The sequence below is a fragment of the Crocodylus siamensis genome, chromosome 2 (assembly GCF_052110815.1).
Source record: "Crocodylus siamensis isolate JL-2025a chromosome 2, ASM5211081v1, whole genome shotgun sequence".
NCBI lineage: Eukaryota > Metazoa > Chordata > Crocodylia > Crocodylidae > Crocodylus > Crocodylus siamensis.
The window spans coordinates 67066651-67089657 of NC_143396.1; the positions used below are offsets into that span (position 1 = coordinate 67066651).

At 40.5% G+C, this 23007-nt stretch overlaps 1 protein-coding gene across 3 annotated transcripts; it reads right to left on the minus strand.

Annotated features, from left to right (window-relative positions):
* Positions 1–4818: 4818 nt before the first annotated feature.
* On the minus strand, positions 4819–22963 carry CFAP96 (cilia and flagella associated protein 96). 3 transcript variants are annotated; one of them, XM_090036085.1, is made up of 8 exons: positions 22717–22963; positions 21656–21826; positions 19615–19834; positions 13650–13787; positions 13461–13536; positions 12232–12411; positions 10298–10470; positions 4819–6762 (listed from the first exon to the last, which is right to left on the minus strand). In XM_090036085.1, the coding sequence occupies exons 2-8, from the start codon at positions 21750–21752 to the stop codon at positions 6720–6722; spliced, it is 927 nt and encodes a 308-aa protein (XP_089892211.1). In that variant the 5' UTR covers positions 21753–21826; positions 22717–22963; the 3' UTR covers positions 4819–6719. The 3 variants fall into 3 exon arrangements, with proteins under 3 accessions (XP_089892211.1, XP_089892209.1, XP_089892212.1); XM_090036083.1 differs by having other exon boundaries at positions 21656–21852; XM_090036086.1 differs by having other exon boundaries at positions 21656–21852; positions 21964–22963.
* Positions 22964–23007: the final 44 nt, after the last annotated feature.

The following is a 23007-nucleotide window of genomic DNA, read 5'->3' on the forward strand; positions in this document are numbered from 1 at the left end:
CAGATGAAAATCAGCTACTTAAAAAAGAAATACAGGACCATAAACATGATGTTTCCAAATATCAAATTAGCATCAGAAGACTAAATGAGGACTGCTTACTAATGGAAAACCACCTGGAAACTACAGAAAATGAGAGTAATGTATTGCAGTTTGAAGTCTGCCATGTGCAGAAGGATTAATGTGCAGGACAAAATCACTGCCCTGTTTACTCTACATATTTCATAGACATAGACATAGACATAGACATCATCAGGGCTGGAAGGGACCTCGGGAGATCATCGAGTCCAGCCCCCTGCCCAAAGGGCAGGAAGTCAGCTGGGGTCATAGGATCCCAGCAAGATAAGCATCCAATTTACTCTTGAAGGTGTTCAATGTAGGTGCTTGAACCACCTCCGCTCGCAGACTGTTCCAGACCTTGGGGGCTCGGACAGTAAAGAAATTCTTCCTTATGTCCAGCCTGAAGCGGTCTTGCAGGAGTTTGTGACCGTTCGACCTAGTCATCCCTTGAGGCGCTCTGGTGAACCAACGTTCCCCCAGATCCTGGTGGTCACCCCGATAAACTTATAAGTGGCCATCAGATCACCCCTGAGCCTGCGCTTTTCCAGGCTAAAGAGTCCCATGTCTCTCAGCCTATCATCGTAAGATCTGTTTTCCTGACCTTTGATCATGCGCGTGGCTCTCCTCTGGACTCTCTCAAGCTTCTCCACATCCTTTTTGAATTGTGGAGCCCAAAACTGGACGCAGTACTCCAGCTGCGGCCTCACCAAGGCCGAGTACAAGGGGAGAATGACGTCCCGGGATTTGCTCGAGAAGCATCTGTGGATGCAAGCCAGCGTTTTTGTCGCTTTATTAGCCGCAGCATCGCATTGCAGGCTCACATTCATCTTGTGGTCAATGATGACCCCCAAGTCTCTTTCTTCTGTAGTGCTAGCCAACGTAGCACTGCCAAGCCTATAAGGATGCTGCAGGTTTTTCCTCCCAAGGTGGAGAACCTTGCATTTTTCGGTGTTAAACACCATCAGGTTCTCGTCTGCCCATTTCCTGAGCTTGTCCAGGTCAGCCTGGATCACCCGTCTATCTTCTGGCGTGGATGCTTTGTCCCAAAGTTTGGTGTGATCGGCGAACTTGGCCAGTCCACTCCTGACTCCAATGTCCACATCATTAATGAAGTGTTGAACAGGATGGGTCCCAGGACAGAGCCTTGAGGGACCCCACTGGTCACAGGGCACCACGATGAGTGACTGCCATCAATTACAACCCTCTGGGTCTGACCACGGAGCCAACTTCCCAGCCAGCGGATCGTGGTGGAGCCAAGGCCACAACTGGCCAGTTTGGACAAGAGGTGATCGTGGGATACCAGATCAAAGGCTTTTTTGAAGTCAAGATATAGGACATCAATCTCATCTCCCTCGTCCAGGTGATAGGTCACCTGGTCATAGAAGGAAATGAGATTGGTCAAACAAGACCTACCCGCAACAAACCCGTGCTAGCTATCCCTTAGGATGTTAGCCTGGGCCAGTCCATCAAGGATGGCCTCCTTAATAAGCTAATGGGCCTGTAGTTAGCCGGATCCACTCTCCTCCCTTTCTTGAAGATCGGCACCACATTGGCCTTCTTCTAGTCTTCGGGCACTACACCAGAGCACTAGGAGTTTTCAAAGATCCTTTTTTTTTTTTTTTTTTTTTTTTAAGGGGGAGTATGAAAGGGAGCTCTGGCATGTGCGAAGAGATCAGCAGTTTTATCTGTGTTATTTAAAGTTACCCCAGAACTTAATCCCCTCCCACATAATGGGAGAGACTGATTTGCTTCTGGATTTCCTCTTGGATATTCATGGATATTCCATGAAAATTTGTGAAGAAATTTCTGATTACAAGTGTACAGCTTTGGTATATAATCCATGAGGTGTGCATCATACTTTATAACATTTTACCGGGCTAGTGGTTTTTTGTTATCATTATTTTTATTTACCCAATTTTGAACCTAAGTACCTTTTCAGATAAAATTATTGACTAAAAGTATTAACATATCTGAATACTTGTTTGAGTTTTCTGGCCAGGTAAGTTCTACAACCAGTTTAAGATTTATTTTTCTAATTTTAAGAATTTCTTGCTTCTAAAAAAACCCATTCTACATAACACAACATTTTTTTTTCCTGATACAAGAGAACCACAATGAGGACATTATCCAAAATATCTTGAAGGCCTGGGAGTTTTTCTTTTGCTGTAAATGACCCTTAGACTGGACCTTTAAAGTGATAAGTTGTGCTTTCAGGGCCATTCCCCATTTTTGTCCCAATTATGACCTGAAAGGAATTCTTGCTATTTTAAAAAGAAAACTGTCTTTCTTTTTCAGGCAATTCCAGTTAAACTGCAACAGTCTCTTGATTCAGAGAAACTGTAATAAACAGTCCTTCTTTTAAAATAATTAAAAATTCTACTGTCTGGTTATTTCATTACCACAGTGACCTTTTTGTTTAAAGCTTTTGTTTACAGTCAGCATTTTCCCACATGCTTCTTTTGAATGCCAGACTCCTGGCTGCATTTCATTTTTACTAAAGGAGATTTGCTGCAGCTGTAAATTGTTATAGCCCCAATAAAGTCAAAGAAGCCATGTCTATTTATGCTACCTATGGTTCTCACCCACAAATTTTAAGCCTAGAAGGGACTGTTAGCTTTTTCAATCTGACTAACTGCTTAACAGAGTCCAGAACAATGTGCATAGTTATTCTGGCATTTCGCCCAATAACATGAATTTGAACTATGCATCTTTTATTAAGACATTCAGTCTTTCTTATGGTTAATGATACCTAACCCAGACTTTTAATCAACATTTTCTTTGTTTTACAAATGTTTTAATTAACAACTGGAGATTTAAGACATTTGCTAAAACATCTCATTTTTCTAGTGTAGATATAAGTAGGCAGAGGGACATAATTTTGTAGGGAGATTAGAGAGGAAAGTAGAATCCATTACTGCAGAAATAGTCTCCTCATCCTATGGGGCTGGGAAGGGAAGAATGTCACAGAAATGTTTCTTATATGTTACTTCATCTATGACGATTAGTATAATGGCTCTGTAGCCCCAGAGGCAGTACTGTAGTTTACTTTTTCACTCTACTGCGTTTTTCAAGGGATCATTTTAGCTACCTCAAAGGCACTACTGCCAAATCATTTCATGAAAGAAAAATAAAACAACAAACTGGAGTTCCCCGAATCCCTTCTATAGACTTGTATTTGCTTTAGTAGGATGAGATACACTCATTTGGGTACATCTTTTGCAGGCCAGAGGCATGAGAGGTAACTTCCTAATGTTCAATAAAGCATCAAGGCACATAACAGCTCTTTTCTAGCATTTGTGACTGTGCTTCACATATAGATGAGAAGCTGTAGCGCTACTGAACCAGACTTAGCATAGGCAGTCGCTGTGTAAACCTTTCTATACAGCTCCATTATTGTACCTTAACCCTCACGAGAAACATTGTTGATCTTCTTGTCTGGGAAATACTTTCCTGGCCATTTATAACAGTTGCGTAGTGTTAGGCCAGGGGTGGGCAAAATGCGGCCGGGGGGCCGGATGCAGCCCGCCAGGCCATTCTATCCGGCCCATGGGGCCCCTAAAGAAATTTAGAAAATTAATATTTATCTGCCCTGGGCTGCCTGTCATGCAGCCCTCGATGGCTTGCCAAAACTCAGTAAGCAGCCCTCTGCCCAAAATAATTGCCTGCCCGTTGGTTAGGCTCTTCTAGTACATGGTTGTACAGCACAAAAGATCAAGTGGAGTTGCTGGGCACAACTGTAAATGTAGTCTGTGTATATTTTAGAATGTTTTTTGTACAAATAAAGTCTGCCCATTCTGATGTAAATATTTCCACATGCTTAGGAGTACCATTTGTTTCGCTAGTGATAGAAAAGGCCACTGTCTTGGAAAGCCAAATTCAGAAGAGACCTTAAAAGATATATTAATTGATGCGGAAGGTCTGCTTTTATTTAATACTGTTGTAAATATAGAATAACTTAATTGGCTTCAGTGAAATTGCTCCAGTTTTGTTTTTTTTTGTGATACTTGGATCAGAATCTGGTCCAAAATGTGTTATGAACATGCGATCAGTTTTTAGTCAGAGGGTGAAAAAAAAAAATTACTTACTGTTATTTTTTGTACTTTGTAGTGCCTTTCATCTTATCTACCCTGGATAACAATGAAGCCATATTTAAAGGCAGATTCTGAGAAAGTTCCAAATTCTACCATTTCAGTAAAATGGAGAGAAAAGAAGGGAAAGATCAGCAATAGAAATATTATTTTCTGTAAGCCAGTAGCACCTAAAGACCCCAACCATAATTGGGCCCCATTATAATAACAATAAAAAATAACTACTTTCTGCTAATACAAAGGCAAGCAAAGACACATTTTCTCCCACAGAAAACTTATAGTATTAGGCAGAAATCAGTACCTCTTATGACTAGAATTGAGGCTGATCCACACAACCGATCTTTACTGACAAAGTCCAATGGAATTTTTAAACATTAATCTCTAATGAAAACTTACAGTCTCCAATGTTTCCGCTTTGTTAGAAAATGGAAAGATTGCTGAAATACAAAAGAAGCTAGAAGAGGAAGAGTTACAAAAAGGGAAGATGCACAAGGACCTCAAGAAATATTATAGCACTATTTCACTCAGCTGTACTATATCTGTAATCACTCAGGGAGTCAAGATTTAGAACTGCAGGCAAGAAGAAATGCAGCACAGTTTGCTTTGCTACCTAGTAATTTGAATCTAGAGAGTTCAGCAATGAAGAACACACAGAAGTTATTGTGTGTATATATATTTTTTCCCTGGTATTTATTATGAAAAAGATACCAAAACATCAGTTAGTACAATCATCAATACCTATTTCACAATATAAAACCAGAGAATTTAAGAAAAGAAAAATAAATCTCTTTAGAAAGGTTGAGCACAAAAACTATTATCCAAATACATTTTAAAAATATGCTGCTGGGGGCGTTTTGCAGTAACTTTTGGAGACAAAATCTCTATTGATCTCAATGGGAATTTTTTAAGAGCTTGCCAATAATTTGATTCTCATTTCTATACTGTCAAATATTTAAAAATGTGGTGTTTGGTCAGAATATTAGTACAAATGTTGACAATCAGTTGGTGAAAACCATGTGGTAGGACATTCTTAGAATCTCTATGGGTACTAAAATGAGTCCACTAATAAAAGTTGATACAAAAACACTGCCTTAATGTAATATTACTTTATATTTAAATGTTCAAAATGGAGCATTTTGCGAATTTTTATACTAATTTAACCTCGATATACCAAAATGCTGCTCTGAATACTTTCAACTTCATAAAGTGCTTGATAAAGAACTAATTAGATGGGAGAAGTCAGGGCAGAGGGGGGTTATATAACCCTGCCCTGTCTTCTCTCTAATTTCAGACTAGCACAGCTAACTGCCTTTCTATTTTAGGATGGGAGTTATGGTTTGTATTTGTACTCAAGATCCTAGATTAGAAGAGCTATTTTTAAAGGCACATTAGATTCTTCATGAAGATGACAGAACTTCATGCCCTCAGGAGCCCAAGAAGAACAACGTGAACTACTGATTAAGGGACCTACTGGCAGTCTTTACTAAGAAAAGTTTGTGGTCTCAATCCCTTTTGGAACAGTGGGTGATCTTTTTGAGAAAGCTGTCTTAATTGAGGATATATCCAGATATTTCTGAAGATAATCACAGAATCATAGAATATTAGGGTTGGAAGGGACCTCAAGAAGTCATCTAGTCTAACCCCTTGCTCAAAACAAGACCATCCCCAACTAGACCATCCCAGCCAAAGCTTTTTCTACCCGGGTCTTAAAAACCTCCAAGGATGAAGATTTCACAACCACCCTGGGTATCCTGTTCCAGTGCTTTACTGCCCTCCTAGTGAGAAAGTATTTCCTAATATTCAACTTAAATCTCCTTTGCTGCAACTTGAGACTGTTGCTCCTTGTTCTGTCATCTGCCACGACTGAGAAAAGTGTAGCTCCATCCTCTCTGGACCCACCCTTCAGGTAGTTGAAGGCTACTATCAAATCCTCTCTGAGTCTTCTTTTCTGCAAGACTAAATAAGCCCGGTTCCCTCGGCCTCTCCTCAGAAGTCATGTGCCACAGCCCCCGAACCATTTTCATTGCTTTGCAATCAAAATGCAACAAATCAAATAATACGTTTTGGCATCCTTAAGATACACATCAAACTTCATTATTTCTAAAGGAAAATGTTGACCTTATCTTCACCTTGAATAATATTTCTTCTCCTTGGTTAATATACTGATGATTACTTCAGAAAAGGCAATGTCTGGTTATGGTTGCCACCATCATGAAGTGGATCAAATGTAACATCTAAAGGATACACACTAAAAATGTATTACATATACAAATTGTCCCAACAATATAAGTAAACTATATCATCCAGAGATCTTAATTTATATCAAAATAACTTCCTTACAGACTTTATAAACATCTGTAAATAACATATGCATTTTTGTTTATAAATTTATAAAATATAGCCTCAAACAAGATGCAGGTAAACGCTGTGTTGCCTTATTTGACTGAATTCCATCTTCCACAAAACTTTTATTTACTTCATATATTCATTAATTACTGAATTGTTACAGTTTAGTCTTAGAAGGGTGTTCTTAGTTTAGTCTTAGAAGGGTAATCATGCTGCTGGGAGCTAATATTATGTCAGATGCGCAGTCTTGTAGTTCATTATGTTTAATGATCTGAAATGAGTCAAGTGAAAAGAAGTTTCCATTAGATTTACCATATTTGCTTGACAAAGTTTTCTCCCCCCCATTTAATATGTGGAAAAATGTCTTTTGAATGGATTTGAGAATGAGGCAGCAGGGGGTAGCGGGTAGAAAAGGAAAGGGGCTCTGGATCTGGCCCTATCCCAGGGCTGTGGCCTGAGTTACAACTGTGACCCACCCACCCCCACCTCTTCCCCCCTACCTACCCTGTTGTCTCTTCTCTGCCCCTCTCCCCTCAACCTGCCCCTTTCCCATCCCACTCCCTGACCCCCTACCATCTGACTGTTCACTGCCCTCCCACTGCCTGCCCCCCAACCCCTTCCCTCACCCTCCCTACTGCCTCTCCTCTGCTTCCCCTGCTATTGTCTGCCCCCCTCCCACTGCTCTTCCTGCTGTAGCACTGTGGGAAGAAAATTTAAGATGATCCTCCAATATTTATACACTATACATGGAAAATTATAACAAATTTATAAATCTAATAGAAGCTAACTATTGAGGGTCATCTTGAATTGGCGTAAAAACAATGTGTCAAATATCACTGTGCAAAATATGAGTTTGAGTTGTAGAGAGAACTTTTTTTAAACACAACAAACTAGTCCTCCAGTTGCATCTACTATAGCAAGCGTCCTATATGCAAAATCCTTTTTATTTCAGCAGGATCCTACATGATTACAAGCATTCTAGGATATCAGACCATAGTCTGAATATTAGCATATAAGTTTTGCAGAGAATAAAAATTGTGAAGTGCTGTAAAGCATTGTAAAAGTAGATGTTCTGGAAAAAAGTATTCATCACATTTCTTAAAGATCATGAGTTATGACTTCCATGTTTAAAATACATTCGGTTCAATAGACTTATCCAATACAACTCGAGAAATCACATTGAGGCAAACTAAAATTTGATTGTTTAAAATCCTAAGGAATTCCTTAAAAGGGATGTCATGGGGTGGGGGGAGGTCTGAAAAATACTGCTTTCCATTTTCCTCTGCAGGGCTTATCACAGATTTGTGAATCCATTCGGTCAATTTAGGTATACAAAATGATTCAAATCATGACTGCTCTTACTGCAGTTACTGGCATGTCACTACCAGTTATCCCCCCTTTCAAATTTAAGGCCTAGTTTGCACACACATTTTTTATATCAATAAGTAAGTTTCACTTGGAAACATGAATTAGTTATAAGTAAGTATACTGGTACAAGTTCTACTGTAAACACACTATTAATTACAAAGATGCCTTATGCCAATATATCTTATTCCTGTTTCTACTTTCGGTATATAGGTGGTTTGGTATCGAGGCACCTATATAACTGAGTAGACATTTAGGGATGTTCTACCATTTGAACTATATTGGTACAGCTAAAACAGTATGTTTTTTTTGACTATGGTCCTTACTACTTGCTTATTTTGGGTGGCTCCTGGGGCTTTTAACCCCTGGATTGTCCACACATCAACACCTTAAAGTGGTTTTAAACACTTGTTATGCGACTCAAAGAAAGGGCAAATGGTGCCTCCTGAGTCTGGGGGCGCAGCAGCCGATTGCCAAGCTCAGAATCGCCACCAGCGGTGAAACCAGTGACACCAGAAGTGCACTTCCTTTGGCACTTCCAGTTTCATGCCTGGCACTTCCAGGGGGTGCATGGCCAATCTCAGGGGGTACACATGCACCCATGTGCACCCCCTACGTGTTAACGGCTCAAAGTTATGCCACTACAGGGCAGGATTATCTCTGATCTGCACTACCCAGTTCCTGTTCCATTAAAATGTGTCCATCCAAGTCAAAAGTCCTCCAGTATCCCAGGATCTCTCATATACAGTGGCAATGCGTAGGGGTACACAGGAGTGCACGTGCACTCCCTGAGAGTGCTGGTGCACCCCCTGACAGCCAGCACTCCTCACTTAGGCGATGGGCAGGGTGCTCCCCTTGTGAGCACCAGCCAGGGAATGGGGGCTCCAGGAGAAGTGCTGCTGGCACTTCTGGGTTGGCAGGATTGGCCATGGGGGCACCCCCCCAGTCAATGAGATCGGCTGACTTGCCACTAGGGGGCATGTGACCCCCCCCAACTCAGGAGGCACCAGTCGCCCATGCTCATACACCCTCCTGCCCCTCCTCCCCCCACCTACTCATACCTTCATAAACAGGGATAGCAGCATGAACTGGGATAGCAGCCTGTTCTAGCTCACCAGCTCTGTAGTGGCAACTTACAAGTACAGCTCCTAGTCCTGCCCCTGCTTACCAGGCTTCTAGTGACAAGTTACAGCCATGCAGGTAGGGGACAGCCAGAGAAGATTTCTAGACTAAGGGTCTGACTGCTTCAAACTCCAAGCTAGCACTAACACCAATCAACATTTGTGTGGCCCTAAAATACACTGAGCTAAGCCCTTAATTTCAGTGACTAACAGATAATATGGAGCAACAAATGGCTTATAGTTTGGCCTTGCCAGTACAAATCAAAACTTTAAATTTAGCTCTGCAACCATAAAAATGCTGCTTAACTACAGCAACCAGCCACATAGTAGTAAAAGATGGTAATCAGAACAGTGCTGAGGAGCAAGAGATTATATGCTTTCAGCATGTAGTTTAAAAAAAAAATCTAAACAACAGATCTGACGCAGAGTCCTTTGTGTCAAGTTCTTAAATGATAAGCAGGTAAGATGTGCACATCTTTCAGATTCCACTAAGTATGCAAAAGCTATAACTCTATGTGCAGTTCAGTGGTTTGTGTATATTGTTATAGGTCTGCAGTTGAAAATCTTTTCTTAAAGAAAAAAATATAAAGGATACAATCTAATTTTGTCCCCCCAGTGTACTGTAACTGCTCCTGAAATTTTGGAAAATAAGAATTAGGAGACAAAATTAATTCCAAATATAAAAAGCCCTGAATTAAAAGAAAAAAAAAAGGATACATCCACAGGTACACTGAGTGGGGTGTACCCATATATAGGTATACATAAACACTGCTAAAGGGGTGTTAATGTTGAAAAGTAAAGCACTCTTAACCTAGTAACTACCAGATCCTAAAATCTATCTATGTTCTAAACCGCACAGACTTTGCTTAGCTACTATTACTACAGGTAGCATCTTGGCCACCAGAGGGAGCCAATTCTATTACACAAAATTAGTAAAAACACAAGTCTGGTTTTAGTAAGACACTTCCTGGGTTTTCCATACACTATATATAGCAGGGAATGTAAAAAAAAGTCAAAATCATTAGGTCAGTGGCATATATACTGTATCATTCTTAAGGCCAGTGGGGTATATATTTCATTTTAAAATTAATCTGCGCATATCAAAGATACAAGGAATAAATCCTGAAATTAATTTCCTCTGTAGGTCTCCTATCCTTTTGTCATTAGCCCATTGGTTAGAAGAGAGAGAAAAAAGTTGTTTACATGTATTTAGTGTAATAATTTAAAAACAGGCAACCAAACTATTTTAAGTAGTAGTGAATTGTTTTGCTGTTGCTTGACAATAAGCATTAAATATCAACATACATGTCAAACACAAACCTTGTTATATTTAAAGCCATTATACTCGTAACTGGTCTGCTTTTTGGTCCAGGAGAAGGGTGAAAAATCTGTCCTTCTTTATTGGTTGTGATGGCCTTAGAACGTTTGATGACATAGGGGTCAGCAGAATGGGAAGGATAAGGATCAAACGTGCCAGCTTTCATGCCACCTGGCTGTGTTAAAAAAAGAAAAAAGTTTCCAAGTGTTAGATTCTAAAGTAATTGTTATAATTAATGTTTTTTTAAAATACGAGTCACACAGAACGTTGCCTGGCAGATCACATCCAGCTGAGTAAATGTAAGATAAATATGCACCACAGGTGCTTGAAGTTAAGCTATAACTTAAAAAATGTTTAGATAATCATAGAAAATCATGGAAAAATAGAGCTGCAGAGGCCTTTCAGAGGCTATCTGGTCCTAACGGATTCTTCAAGGTAGTATTGTGTCAGACTGTCACAGACAAATGTTTATTTAACCTGGATTATGAGTAAAGAATCTTAAATATAGAAAGAGAATTGAAAAAAAACAAAAACATTAAAATGTGTGGTTAGATTGTGGTAAAGATGAAAACTCAGAAGTCACTACTGGTTTGAAGCAGTACAACCTTGCTTGTGATATAAATAGTAGAAAATGCAGCATATCGCAAAGCTCAAACATTATCATCATCTCAAGTTATCTAACAATGCCCACAGCAAGACAAGAAACACCACTGGCTTGTTTGTATAAGTCCTCCCTCTAATACTACAGAAATTGCCGTTTTAACTAAAATTTCCCATGTTAAGTCAGTGTTTGTAAATTTTGCCCAGCCACCTAGTTTTGGAAGCTGTTTGAAACCATTAATGGCCAATAGCCCTCTATGTCAAACAAGTCCCTAGCACATGGCTGGACAAAATATGGCCTGTGGGCCTATTGATTGCATCTGGCCCGCAGCTGTCCCTGCAGTGCTCCCCTTCCATATCCCCCAACGCACTAACCCCCCACACCGCTCCCCACATATCCCATAAAAAATCAATACTTTATTTGATCTATTATGCAATTGCTTCTATATATACTATTCAAAAAACAAATCAGGACAAAAATATTTATTGAAATTAAAATATGTTATAGTAGATGTTTGATTCTTCATATGTGATTTGTTTTTTAACTAAAATTTGTTAAAATGATATCTCCTGAAAGATGTTGTTTGCAGCCCCTGACAGCTAACTAACTCATAAAGTTGCCTGCCAGCTGAAATAATTGCCCACCCCTGCCCTAGCACAAATTGCAATGACACTTAAACAGGGGTAAACTGGGCTCAAGGTATATACCACTGCAGAAAGAAAAAAAAAAGTATAAATATATAGGAGTAAGACCATTTATACTTGATTTTTACTGCCTGTGGAACACAAAGATGTAATTTGCTTTTGAATTTCAGTAACATTCTTTCAGTTGTGGAAATTTTGCTTCGTTCTATCTATCATATAGCCCTTCATTTTTAATCTTTTGTTTGGAAAATGGTTATTAGTAGCTTCTGTATCTGTGTAAGATCAAACTGGTTTTCATTGCTTCATAAATTGGAATTATAGCTGATACAGTATACCCATCATACCTTGCATATATGAGGAATATATACATACCTCACTATATAAAGAATATGCACATTCCTCACTTAAACACCATCTTCACCTAACCCACTTCAAAGAGGATCAACTTAAATGAATGGCTTGCATTCAAAAGCTTGTCTAATTCTATCCCAACTACGCAGTTAGTCCAATAAAAGATACCACCCTAAGAAATCCTTGCCTCTCACTACATAAAAGCATTTGCAATAAAAGACCAAGAAGTTGCTTCGCATCTTCTATGTATTACGAGCAAAACTTTTTATGTGAACAGCATGAAATATTTGGATTTCTGTATTGTGCTTATAGTAGAATAGTAGGTGGAGAATAAACTCACCTTTTTAGAAGGAGAACTTGGTTTAAAGGGTGATGCAATTGGCTTTTCTGGGGGTGGCTTCTTAACTGGGGGCAAAGGTTTGTCATCGTGATATGGATTCACATCAAAATACTCCCGCGGACAGAGACTGAGCTTGAAAGGCCCTCCTTTAACTAAATTCTGATGTACTTCATGGGCTTTCTGTAACATAAATAATGATTTTACTCTCGCTATTTTCCTCAGGAAAAAAAATAAATTTAAATTTAGTCTTGAAGAACACTTGCTATAGCTTCCTCCACTAATGGTTTGCAGTGGTTTTCACAAATCAGAGGGTTCACTATAATTCATAATGGCACAACCCAGTAAGCATAAAACATGCTATGGAACAATGGAGTACTTAAGATTTTTCTACACTGTGTGGCCTATCTGTCCTGCTTGCAAAGCCAACCACCAGGCAACCTCACCAAAGGGCTGCACATAATCTCTACCCATGTCCATACTGGTAATGCAGTTATACAGGTTTCATGAAGCAAGGTCATAATTAGAGGAAGGGCAGCTATCTATTAGATGTCACACATCTTTCAATCAATTTTAGAGCTTTCAAGTGATTCCATACTAATAACCCAAAAGGATGAGCAAGAAGCAAGATTTTTACTAATACCTTTTATTAGATTGCTGGAGATATTACACAAGCTTTTAGTCATAAAAAGTCACCTCTCAGGTCCCATAGCTGGTTCAGCAAGAGATATTAGCAAGCAAATACTGCTTCTCACATTCCCTGGACCATCACAGCAACCCTATCTAGTACAAGAGGATGAGGCCCTTTACTGATTCTTGGGCTTCTCCAAGGGACTAGCACGCAGTGTTTATCTTTCAAGGTCTGGCAGATGCCTCAGATTCAAATCCATTCATGGCACTTCCCTTTTGTGTTTTACTAGCATTGCAGAAAGTTTGAAAGAAGCAAGGTATTGATCCAAGCCTGGGTACCATAATACTAATAAAAACTAATTTGTGTCTCCCTAAATTAGGTGTTTTGGCTCAAATTGAATGATAGGACACACGCTGGAATGTTTCCTGATAATAAAAAGGGAAAGGAAAACAATCATATTCTTAGTGAAATTTAAAAAAAAAATAAAGCCAATTATCTGTGGTCTGGTTTGCAAATAAATAAATACCGTTCACTTTTTGATAAAAAGCAATCCCTTGGGATTTGCAAATAACAATTAAAGAAAGACACAAAGTAATTTTACCTTTGCATTTATCCTTCCTATTTCATATACGTCAGCTGAGTGTGGATACTGTTTACCTATAGTAAGATTTGGATATCTGTATGAAGAAAATTAGTAATGAGGATCTCATAGCTCAAAAGCTTCAAAGGTTTTAAATACTATGAAATAGTTAATGAAATACCATTCTGGAAGTAATATTGAATGTTTTACCCATATCCAGTCCCTTTCTTTCCAGGATTTGTGTACAAATTCTTTCCAGGAGGAACATATCTCTCTACGGCTTTTAGCTGACCACTGAAATATGGAAATGGACCTCCTATGGTTCCAAAATAGCTACCCAGTCCACATCTGAAATATAAAATAAATACCTAATTAAATTAATATTTATACTTCATAAATAATTAGCAAATATTTTGTATTTTCTGGCTTGAAAATGAGGAAATTATAGTAAGTGAAAAATAAGCAAATAAATCTTGCAAATAAATTGTGCATTTTGCATGTACAATGCTGATTTAGTGTGTAGTGTGGCAGAAGCATACAAAAGAAGTAAACGCGGACAGAGTTAAAGTTTTGAGGTAACTTAATAATAAATGTCCACACTTAGCAGGTCTTGGCTGTTGGATTGTTAATTTTAACCTAACCTTGTTTTCATTTTTTTAATGTCAGATTTGTTTTGTAAGATTTTCCTTGTTAGACATCTACAGTTGTTACTCTGTTTTTGTCTTTGAATTTCCTAATCCAGTTTGTTCCAAAAGTTTTCAAGGTATCCCCAGGGCCAGCTACCCATTCAGGAGAATGCTGTCAAGCTTGCATGAGGAAGTCTGCAAGGAATTAAGTTCAGCTATACATGTCCCTAAGATGCATTTTGCCAAAGAGCCTGTAGGCTTTGATGCATGTTTTACAACAGTTCATTCAGCCATGTGTGTTCTTATAAACTTATAAAAACATATCTTAATACATATACGCTTCCCCCAACACTCCCCAAACTAGTGAAAGGCACTACCTATAATCAAAGGCAATAGCAAACATTTAGGATTTTGCTTTTAGAGGAAGAAAATTTGGAATTATTTTTAAAAAGTGAAAAAACCTCTCTCATTATCTTACATGTCATTTACCACCCAACACACCATAAATACTCATTTTGAATTTCGCCTCCTAAAGTTACCTTTTGAAAGAGTGTTATAGGGCTCAAACCAATGAACAATTATCTATCTTCTAGGAGGAGGCAAGGAACACAAGCATGTCTGCCAATCTGTAGTAACTGCTTTGTCTGTCTGCTCCTACCCTGTGATAAGCTAAACCAAGCAAGTTACCCCTGAATGAAGCAGATGATAAATTTTTGTAGTTTAGCTTCAACTTTCCAAATGACATAGCAGAGGTGAAATAGTTACAGTGGATTCAGCTAACCCACAGTAAGCCCTCCACCCTCCCCCTTTTTCATCTCATATAATTGTTGCATCTATCTATGTCCACCCACAAATAGTTCCATGTAGGATGTAGAAAACATCTAACACAGGTTTTAACAAAAACCTAATCCCAACTAATATGGTATTTAAACTACAGATTTAAACACACACACACACAAAAAATCAGAAGTCTTACAGGAAGTTTAATTTGCTCATACTGAAATCAAATGGTCTTAAACAGTGGTGCTCAACCTTCCAGTCTCACAAGCTTGAAGAGTGGATTGGGGCTGGTTTGTGGGCCAGATCCCATATGTAGGGTCAGCTCATAGGCCGTTTCATGCGGGGTCAGCCTATGAGTCAGATCCCGCATGGTGATTGCTTCACGGGTGAGATCTGATGTGCTGGCCCAAACCCGCATGCCTAGATGCAATCACACGCGGGTGAGTCCCCTGCACCTGAATCCAGCTGCGAAGCAAATCTATGTACTAGACCAATCTTGCATGTAGCACCACTTTATTGGCCCTCCAGAGCTCCCTGTAGGCATGGAAATTTGGGAGCAAGGGAGCAGCACTTAACACTACCATTACTCCCACACCGCCAAATTTCCAGACCTAGGGTGAGTCCTGGGAATGGATGACATGGCTCCATGAGCCAGAGGTTGACTACTTGCTCATCTTCGTATATTTGCAAGTTATATAATACACTTATAATATAACCCCAATCCAAAATTTTCTATTGATCAGCCCTTAGCTAACAAATCAGCATAGCTCTATCAAACTGGTTGAGGATTTGGTCCTAGTTAGGCTAGTATAGTTTAGCTCAGTCCCTATCTGCACAGGCACAGGAGATGCAACTGCTAAGTCCCACATGCTTCCAAGCCAGTTGACCCTCAGAAAAGAGAAACTAATCACCGCTTCTAGCTCTGAGTTTCTAGCTAACACTCACCAACTCATACTTCTATATGAACCTTTGCCTAGGACATGGCATTCTACCATCTAAATGTCTCAGACCCTGAAACCAGTATCTCAGACCTTGCAAGTGTCCAGTCAGTTCACCAAGACTGTGAGCACTCTGGGCTTTTAGACTTGCCCCTTTTGCAGACAACGCAGCAAAAAAGCAAGGAACACAGGCCTAGCAAAGGAACTGAATTCCAGACACTTTACTCATGAAACCACTGGAGTGTTGATTTTTTTAAAAACAAACATGAGTCCTAAGGCACAGCCTTTCTAGCCTGATCTCACTCCTACTTTGCATCCAGTTTGGCTGTGTATCAGGCTGCATAGAACTTCTTTGACCCTTTCTCCTGCATTCCTTCTTACATGTGATAGTTGGTCTAAATGTGTTCAAAACACAATACGAAATGGAGTTCATAATTTAGTGCAAATATTTCTCTCTCCAATGTGGGGAAGCCAAGGATCATGCAGGTATCAAATTTATGCCTGATTAGTTACTGCGCAGTAATACATGTGTAGACCTGTTACTATGCAGTAACTGAGGGGGCCTCTCTGCTGGGTCTGCCCAGCCACTAGGGGGTCGGACTGATCCTAGCCCCAGGGCTCCTAGCTGGCTGCCTCTCCTGGCTTCAACTTTAGTTAGTCCCAAGAGCTGGCAGATATGTAGCCAGTGGCCACAGGAGCACATGGCAAGGTGCTTTAATCTGGGACTAAATTTAGTCCCAGGATGCCTGCATGTGTAGATGCTGGCCTATTCCCGCTTACTGTACAGTAAATTTAAGCCGGCATAAATGCATGTGTAGACACTCTCACAGTTACCCAAATACCTATATGAACATAATGATCATCATAGGATGCAGAGGGTATCCCTTTGGTCTAGAAAAAGAAATAGCACACCATAGCCGGCAGAGTGGGAGAATTCTAGATTAATATAATGTGCACACTTCAGAAGCTATTCCATAAGGCTTTGCCTGCTCCACCTTGGCCCTGAAACAGCACAAGGGAAGCAAAACCTGCTGCAATAAATCTGTGACTGACAAATTACAAAAGAACCCCAAGTGAAATGGTTTCACAAGGGACCTCTAACCTGCTGGTGACAGAATATAAACTAAATAAAACTATGAACCAGGATATCCAGAAGGCACTACAAATGTGGAAGCAGAAACTGGAGCATCCTTAAAGGTATTGGCTGTTCAATCCCAGGCTCAGGGCAATTCATTTGCAATATGTAAAGAGCAAAGGCACACCTGGCATATATTACCATATTTTCTCACAAACAACATGCCTGAGATATAATACATACCTTGTTTTTGAAAGGTAGAAAGAAAGAAAAAAGACCTTTCCTTGTAGTAACTGAATTACAGCAGCTAGGAAGCAGAGCCTGCTCAGTGTTCTGTGAGTCATGTGCAGAAACTGTGCAGAAACAGTGACTCAGTGAGTTATGTGCAGAAACCGTTTTTACTGTACTTCTCACATGTAATGCACACTACAATTTCCAGCAGCAGTTTTTTAACAAAAAAGTACGTCTTGTATGTGAGAAAATATGATATTCTGTAAAGGTGCATTAATACAGTGGTCCCATATCGGATTGACACAAATATGAAGAAAAGTGACAGTATTGGCAATTGGGGTGTAGGTTGTAGCTGTGTTGGTCTAAGGACATAGGCAGACAAGGTTCCTTGGGTAAATCTGATATCTTTTATTGGACCAACTTAAATAGTTGGAAAACAATTATTAAGAAGGCTTTCGGGTTCAAAAACCCTTTGTCAGGCTAAGGAAGTTTCAGCAGTTGGTGTGCGCTCTTCCTGGACTGCTGAAACTTCTTTAGCCTGATGAAGGGTTTTTGAACCTGAAAGCTTGCTTAATAATTGTTTTCCAAATATTTAATTAATATTAATATGTATAATTAATATTAATAATTAATATTTAATGTTATTGGTCTAATAAAAGATATCAGATTCACCCAAAGAACCAGTATAGGCAATTGGCTTTTTATGGCTGATGTGGCTGATAATTGTCCCATGCATGCGCACAGCATCAGCGCAGCACACAGATGGCAAGGAGCACAGCTCAGCAGCATGGAGAGCAAGTCTGTTGTGAGGGAAAAGGCATGGGGGAAGGGAAGGGATGCTGGGGGGCAGATCAAGGCCCCACTAGTGAGGGAAGGTGTGGGGCTGGGGAAGGGGCAGGCGCTGCACAGCTGGGGCGGGGCATGGGATGGGGCTATGAGTGGCTCATCCAGGGGTGCAGGGCAGTGGGCAGCTCCTGCTGCTGCATACACCCCGGGACAGCATGAGGACGTGTGTCCCCGGATCTGCACGTGGGACAAGGGCGGGCTGCCACTGCAGGCTGGGGCTGGGGCGGAACCAGACTCTTTCTGGTGGGGGGCTGGGCCAGGCTGTGCTGGGGGTGGGCAGCAGCAGTGCTGGGAACAGGGGCTACAGCAAATTTGGGGGTGGCTGCACCCCCCCATAACCACCTTCCAGTGCCACCACCTGCCCCAAGCACAGCCCAGTCCAACCCCCACCACCAGGAAGAGCTCAGCATTACCCCAGTCCCAGCCTGCAGCAGCAACCCACCATTGCCCTGCACACAGATGTGGAGCCACACACTCCCCGCAGGAGATGCACACCTCCCCTGCAACTCCATCCTGTGCTCCACCCCAGCTGGGCAGCACCTGCCCCTGCCCCAGCCCTTCTCCCTCCCTCACCACAGGGGCCTCAATCTGCACCTCCCATGTCCTTCCCTCTCCCCTCAGCCCTTTCCCCACAGCAGACTTACCAGCTGCATGCCACTTTCTATTCTGCCTGGCTGCATATCGGAATTGGATCAGTATTGGCCAATATGGCTCACTAAAAATCGCCCATCAGTATCAGCCCAAAAAATCTCTATCATTGCACCCCTAGTATTCTGCATATACTTATTGACTTTGTAATGTCTTTCACAAACAGCTCAGCCTCAAAGATAATTTCTAATGCTAGTAAGAATAAAGTGCATATAGGCTCCTTGTGGCACTAAGTTCCATCTAGGTCATGGGCACTCAGTGCTGCTTTTGTACTAATGGGTATCTGGAACAGTGGGTATTTGGAGCACACAATATGGGTGGGGGGACATTATGTGTTATTTCAAAATTCTGTCAGAGTTTGGTCCATACTTTTAAATATAGCTGTAAGACAATCCTTGGTTTTTTTTAAAAGATCAAAATATCTAACATATTTATTAAATCTAAATAACCCTTTTTCTTACCCGTCTTTATTTTTATTACAAATAAAAATACCAGAATGCAGGAAAACTCCTGAGCATAGGTGCATACATACATAAAGATGCATGAAAACAGGTTTCTTTTCACAAATTGCTTTCTGCATGCATCTGATCCTTCCCTCAACTTCAATTGTGTGAAGTTTCAGAGGGGCTCTTTGCTCAGAGAAATCAATGTTTTCATCAAAACATCATACACAGTAAAGACTAATCATGATAAGACCTATTATATATTTATATGTAATGTGTTTAAAAATTCTATGGTACTGGAAATCTTCCAGTTAAGATAGAAAACTTCAAGGAAGCTGATTCTGTCAGTCCCCTTCCCCAGGATGTAAAACTGCACAGCAGTACTGCTGGCTTCATATAACGTTCCACCACAGAACTTTAATGTCCCAATACTGTGTTTTAATGTTTCTTCTTTCCAATGTATTCTAGATATCTGCCCATAAAAATGATACTCTACTGTCATTAAAAGTTTTAATAGGGAATTTCATAAAAAATGTGTTTGATGTAGGAAGAAATAAAAGATTTTTAAAATCCTTTTCTATCACTTACGGCAATTTGTCTCCATTACTGGGAAGAAAAGCTTTGCCCAAATTTTTCTTTGATTCTGCCAATCTATATCGTCTCCTTAGCTGAACAGGGTTTGAATAGGCTTCACCTTCAAAAACCCTCACAAACTGGGGCTCAAAATAACCTGCCTGAAGAGCTGATAAAATTTTGCTGCCTCCAGGTAATATCTGCCTGTTCTTGCTTGCAGCTTCATTAAACGGACCTTTAAAGACAAGAAGGGATCATAAATATTAACTCAACTATACACTTTTTCAGTTATCATTTAAAAATGAAATGTTCTAAATAGAAACACTGTGCATCTCGATGGATCAAAAGAACTGATACTGCAATACAGAATTTTTCACCTGTCAATCCTATGGGTAAGTTGGTAGTGACAGAAGGCTACTCAGTCAAGTTTCTAGAGAACATGTCCAGAACACAAAAAAACCTTTTGGAATTACTACTTTTCAGGGGAGGCCATAACTATTTTGTATTAACATCACTTCAAAAGAGCAGAATTATACTAAATGTCAAATGTTACCTTTTACCATCACAAGTAATACTTTGAGTATTCATGATTAACTCTACTGAACAAACACAGTAAAGAAAGAAACAGCCATAAATTTTAAAACATTCTCTCTCATCTACATAGGTCAAATCAGAACAGAGAAATAAAACGTAATCCCCAATTTAAACTACTGAGAGTATAATCTTACAAAATAAGTTTCTGCTGAAAACTGCACGTTAATAAAAATACTACCCATTTTTAACATCTCCAATAGGACACTCTAAATACTGTAGACAATTTACAATGAGCTACTTTCAAAAAATAGCAAACTAACTTTTTATTTTCTATAAGTATAATGTACAAATGATTTAAAGGGTCTTAATTTCATAAATTATTGATTTCAGAAATAAGGCTGTAACTCAGAAATATTAAAATACTATGGGTGTGCACCCATGTCTGTGCTCTCTCTCACTCTCTCTATATATATACTATGTATATATGAGAGAAAGAGGAAGAACATGCATGCATGCACACACACACACACACACACACACACACTTATTTTATATCCTACAATGTAAAGTAATATAGGTATTAGCTGTACCTCAGGGCTGTCCAACTGGAGGCCCCTGCGCAGCCAGGGAGGGCCCAAGGAGTGCTGTGTGGTTCTGGCGCTTCCCACACAGCCAGGGAAGGGTTGCTGACACCTGTCCCCACAGTTTATGACCCACATGGCATGTGGCCTGGAGACTGTACACAGATGCCACATGCAGCCCTCAACCATATTGAAGCTGGACAGCCCTGCTTTATCTGGTGTATCTTGGAGGTTTCTTAAATTGCAACTGGCAGCCTGGTTACCAAATGTTATAAAGATATGTCTACATAGCTCAAAACTCACAGCTATTAATTGTATTCTGACTCATCAGGGTTTACCAATATAAAAAAAAGACGCATTATTTTTGAACATGCAAGCCCTGGAGGTTGGCAGTCTCAGCAAACTGACATTTGTAAGGGAAAGAATGACCCAATACTGTACAAACTAAATTAGTGCTGATGCAAATAATAAAATTTGCTAATGTAAAATAAGTCCACTTGCAATATCAGCATACAAGGAGCCGCTGAACTATCAGTGCCACCACCCTGTATCCCAATGTATTGGGGAAAAGCCATTGGAACTTCCCACAGCTATCACAAACAAGGGGAGGAGTCACTGGGGCAAGAGTTACTCCACATCAGCTGGTAAGGAAATACACCCTTGTAATTTCAGTATTATAATGTATAGGTAACTTAAAGAACAGTCCTGCAACCAATATTGTTATTAAACTACATTTTTTTCAGTTTTGCCAGTTTTTCCTTTGTTTTATATTTATTACAACACACGTGTCTGTTAAAAATAGATTATGCAAGGAAGACAGAGAACAAGACTTAAAAGATACAGTTATCTCCAATAGGAAAATAGTAAATTGGAAAATCAGTATAAAGACAGACATGCTAGAACTTATCCTTTCTGGTGAATAGTGAATGAAACATACGTACGCATATAATGCGAGGCATATTTATCACCAATGGTAACATATTCCATTTCACTGAAGAGGCCAATCCTCTCCATATCAGTTTTTCCTTCTGTAGGCATGGCTGGTTCTGTGTGACAGCACACTTGACTAGGTAATGCAGATGTTTCTTGTGCTCTTCTTCAACTGCAAATGCCTAACAAATGAAGTTACCATCAAAATCTGAAACAAAAAGACTTCACTATTAAAAACAACACCTACCATTTTTGGTACCAAATTTCTGTCATTCCAAAGTATTAGCACTCCTTACTGGTACTTTTCTACTGCACTTACAGGAAAACTCTGTATAAAGCAAGTCATAGGTTGAGTAGAGGAAATACAAATGGGTCTTCAGTGGGCTAGTCAGGATAAAGCCAGAATTTCAGCATACTGTACCAATATGAATGCTGCCTACTTACATAAAAGTGCATAATGCTTTGTCAGTCCCAATTTGTTTTCTGTTGTTTACATCCTATCAAACTTCTGCTATGCACATACCAATTCAATGAATGACAACAACAACTGCCTAATTACATGGTATGTTTCAGCCCCTATCTACTTTAATTGCCCTCTAGTTAACTGCATGCAAACTCTGTCTCCTTTGAATGCAATTCCCTTGAAGCGCACCTGAAACATCCCAAGGGAAGCAGCTTTCAAACAGCTACCAGAAAAATGATACAGCAGCGTTAAGAGTGATGTTGTAGCCATGACACTCCAGAAATTAGGCAAGGGTTTCTCTGGGTGAGATCTTTTCTTGGATCAACTGCATAGGTGGGGTAGAGTTAGCCAAGATTTTGAACGCCTTGCATTGGACAGTGGCGTGTCTAACTCTATCCCATCTATATGCCTTAATGGTCCAAGACAAGTTCTCACCCAAAGAAATCCTGGCGGCTGTCCTGAACCAATCTGCTACCTGCCCTCATCAAGCTTTCTAACCGCAGCCCCCAAAAGGGAGGCCTGGAGAAGGAAGACAGCTGGTGGGTCTCAGGGCTGGCAACGAAGTGCCACGGGGCTGAGAGGGCTCAGTGGCTAAGGAGATGCGCTTACAGCCGGAGGGAGGGAGGAGGAAGGGGCAGCAGCTGCCCGTGACCAGCCCTGCAGCACACCGCGCCCGCACCCGTGCCCAAGCCGCGCGGCCGCTGCCGGCTTGCCCCCCGACCCGCGCGGAGCCAGGCTCGCCCGGGAGGCCGTAACGTCACAACGCGAGGATTCAAGGCGCCGCTGCCCCCGCGCTCGCTCCTGCCCCCGGCTGCTCAGGCCTCATTGTTGACACTGGTCGCCCAGGATTCGGGCAAGCCCAACCCCTCCTTACGCCCCCCCCCCATCTGCTGAACCTTG

Bases quoted from the DNA above. Each gene is read 5' to 3' on its own strand.
- CFAP96 (XM_090036085.1), bottom strand. From the start codon at position 21,752: ATGCCTACAGAAGGAAAAACTGATATGGAGAGGATTGGCCTCTTCAGT. The intron at 13,788-19,614 runs GTAAGTGATAGA...TTTATATTTCAG, and splicing joins AGTAATGGAGACAAATTGCC to ATGTGGACTGGGTAGCTATT. The intron at 13,537-13,649 runs GTAAAACATTCA...TTCTTCATACAG, and splicing joins AAGAAAGGGACTGGATATGG to ATATCCAAATCTTACTATAG.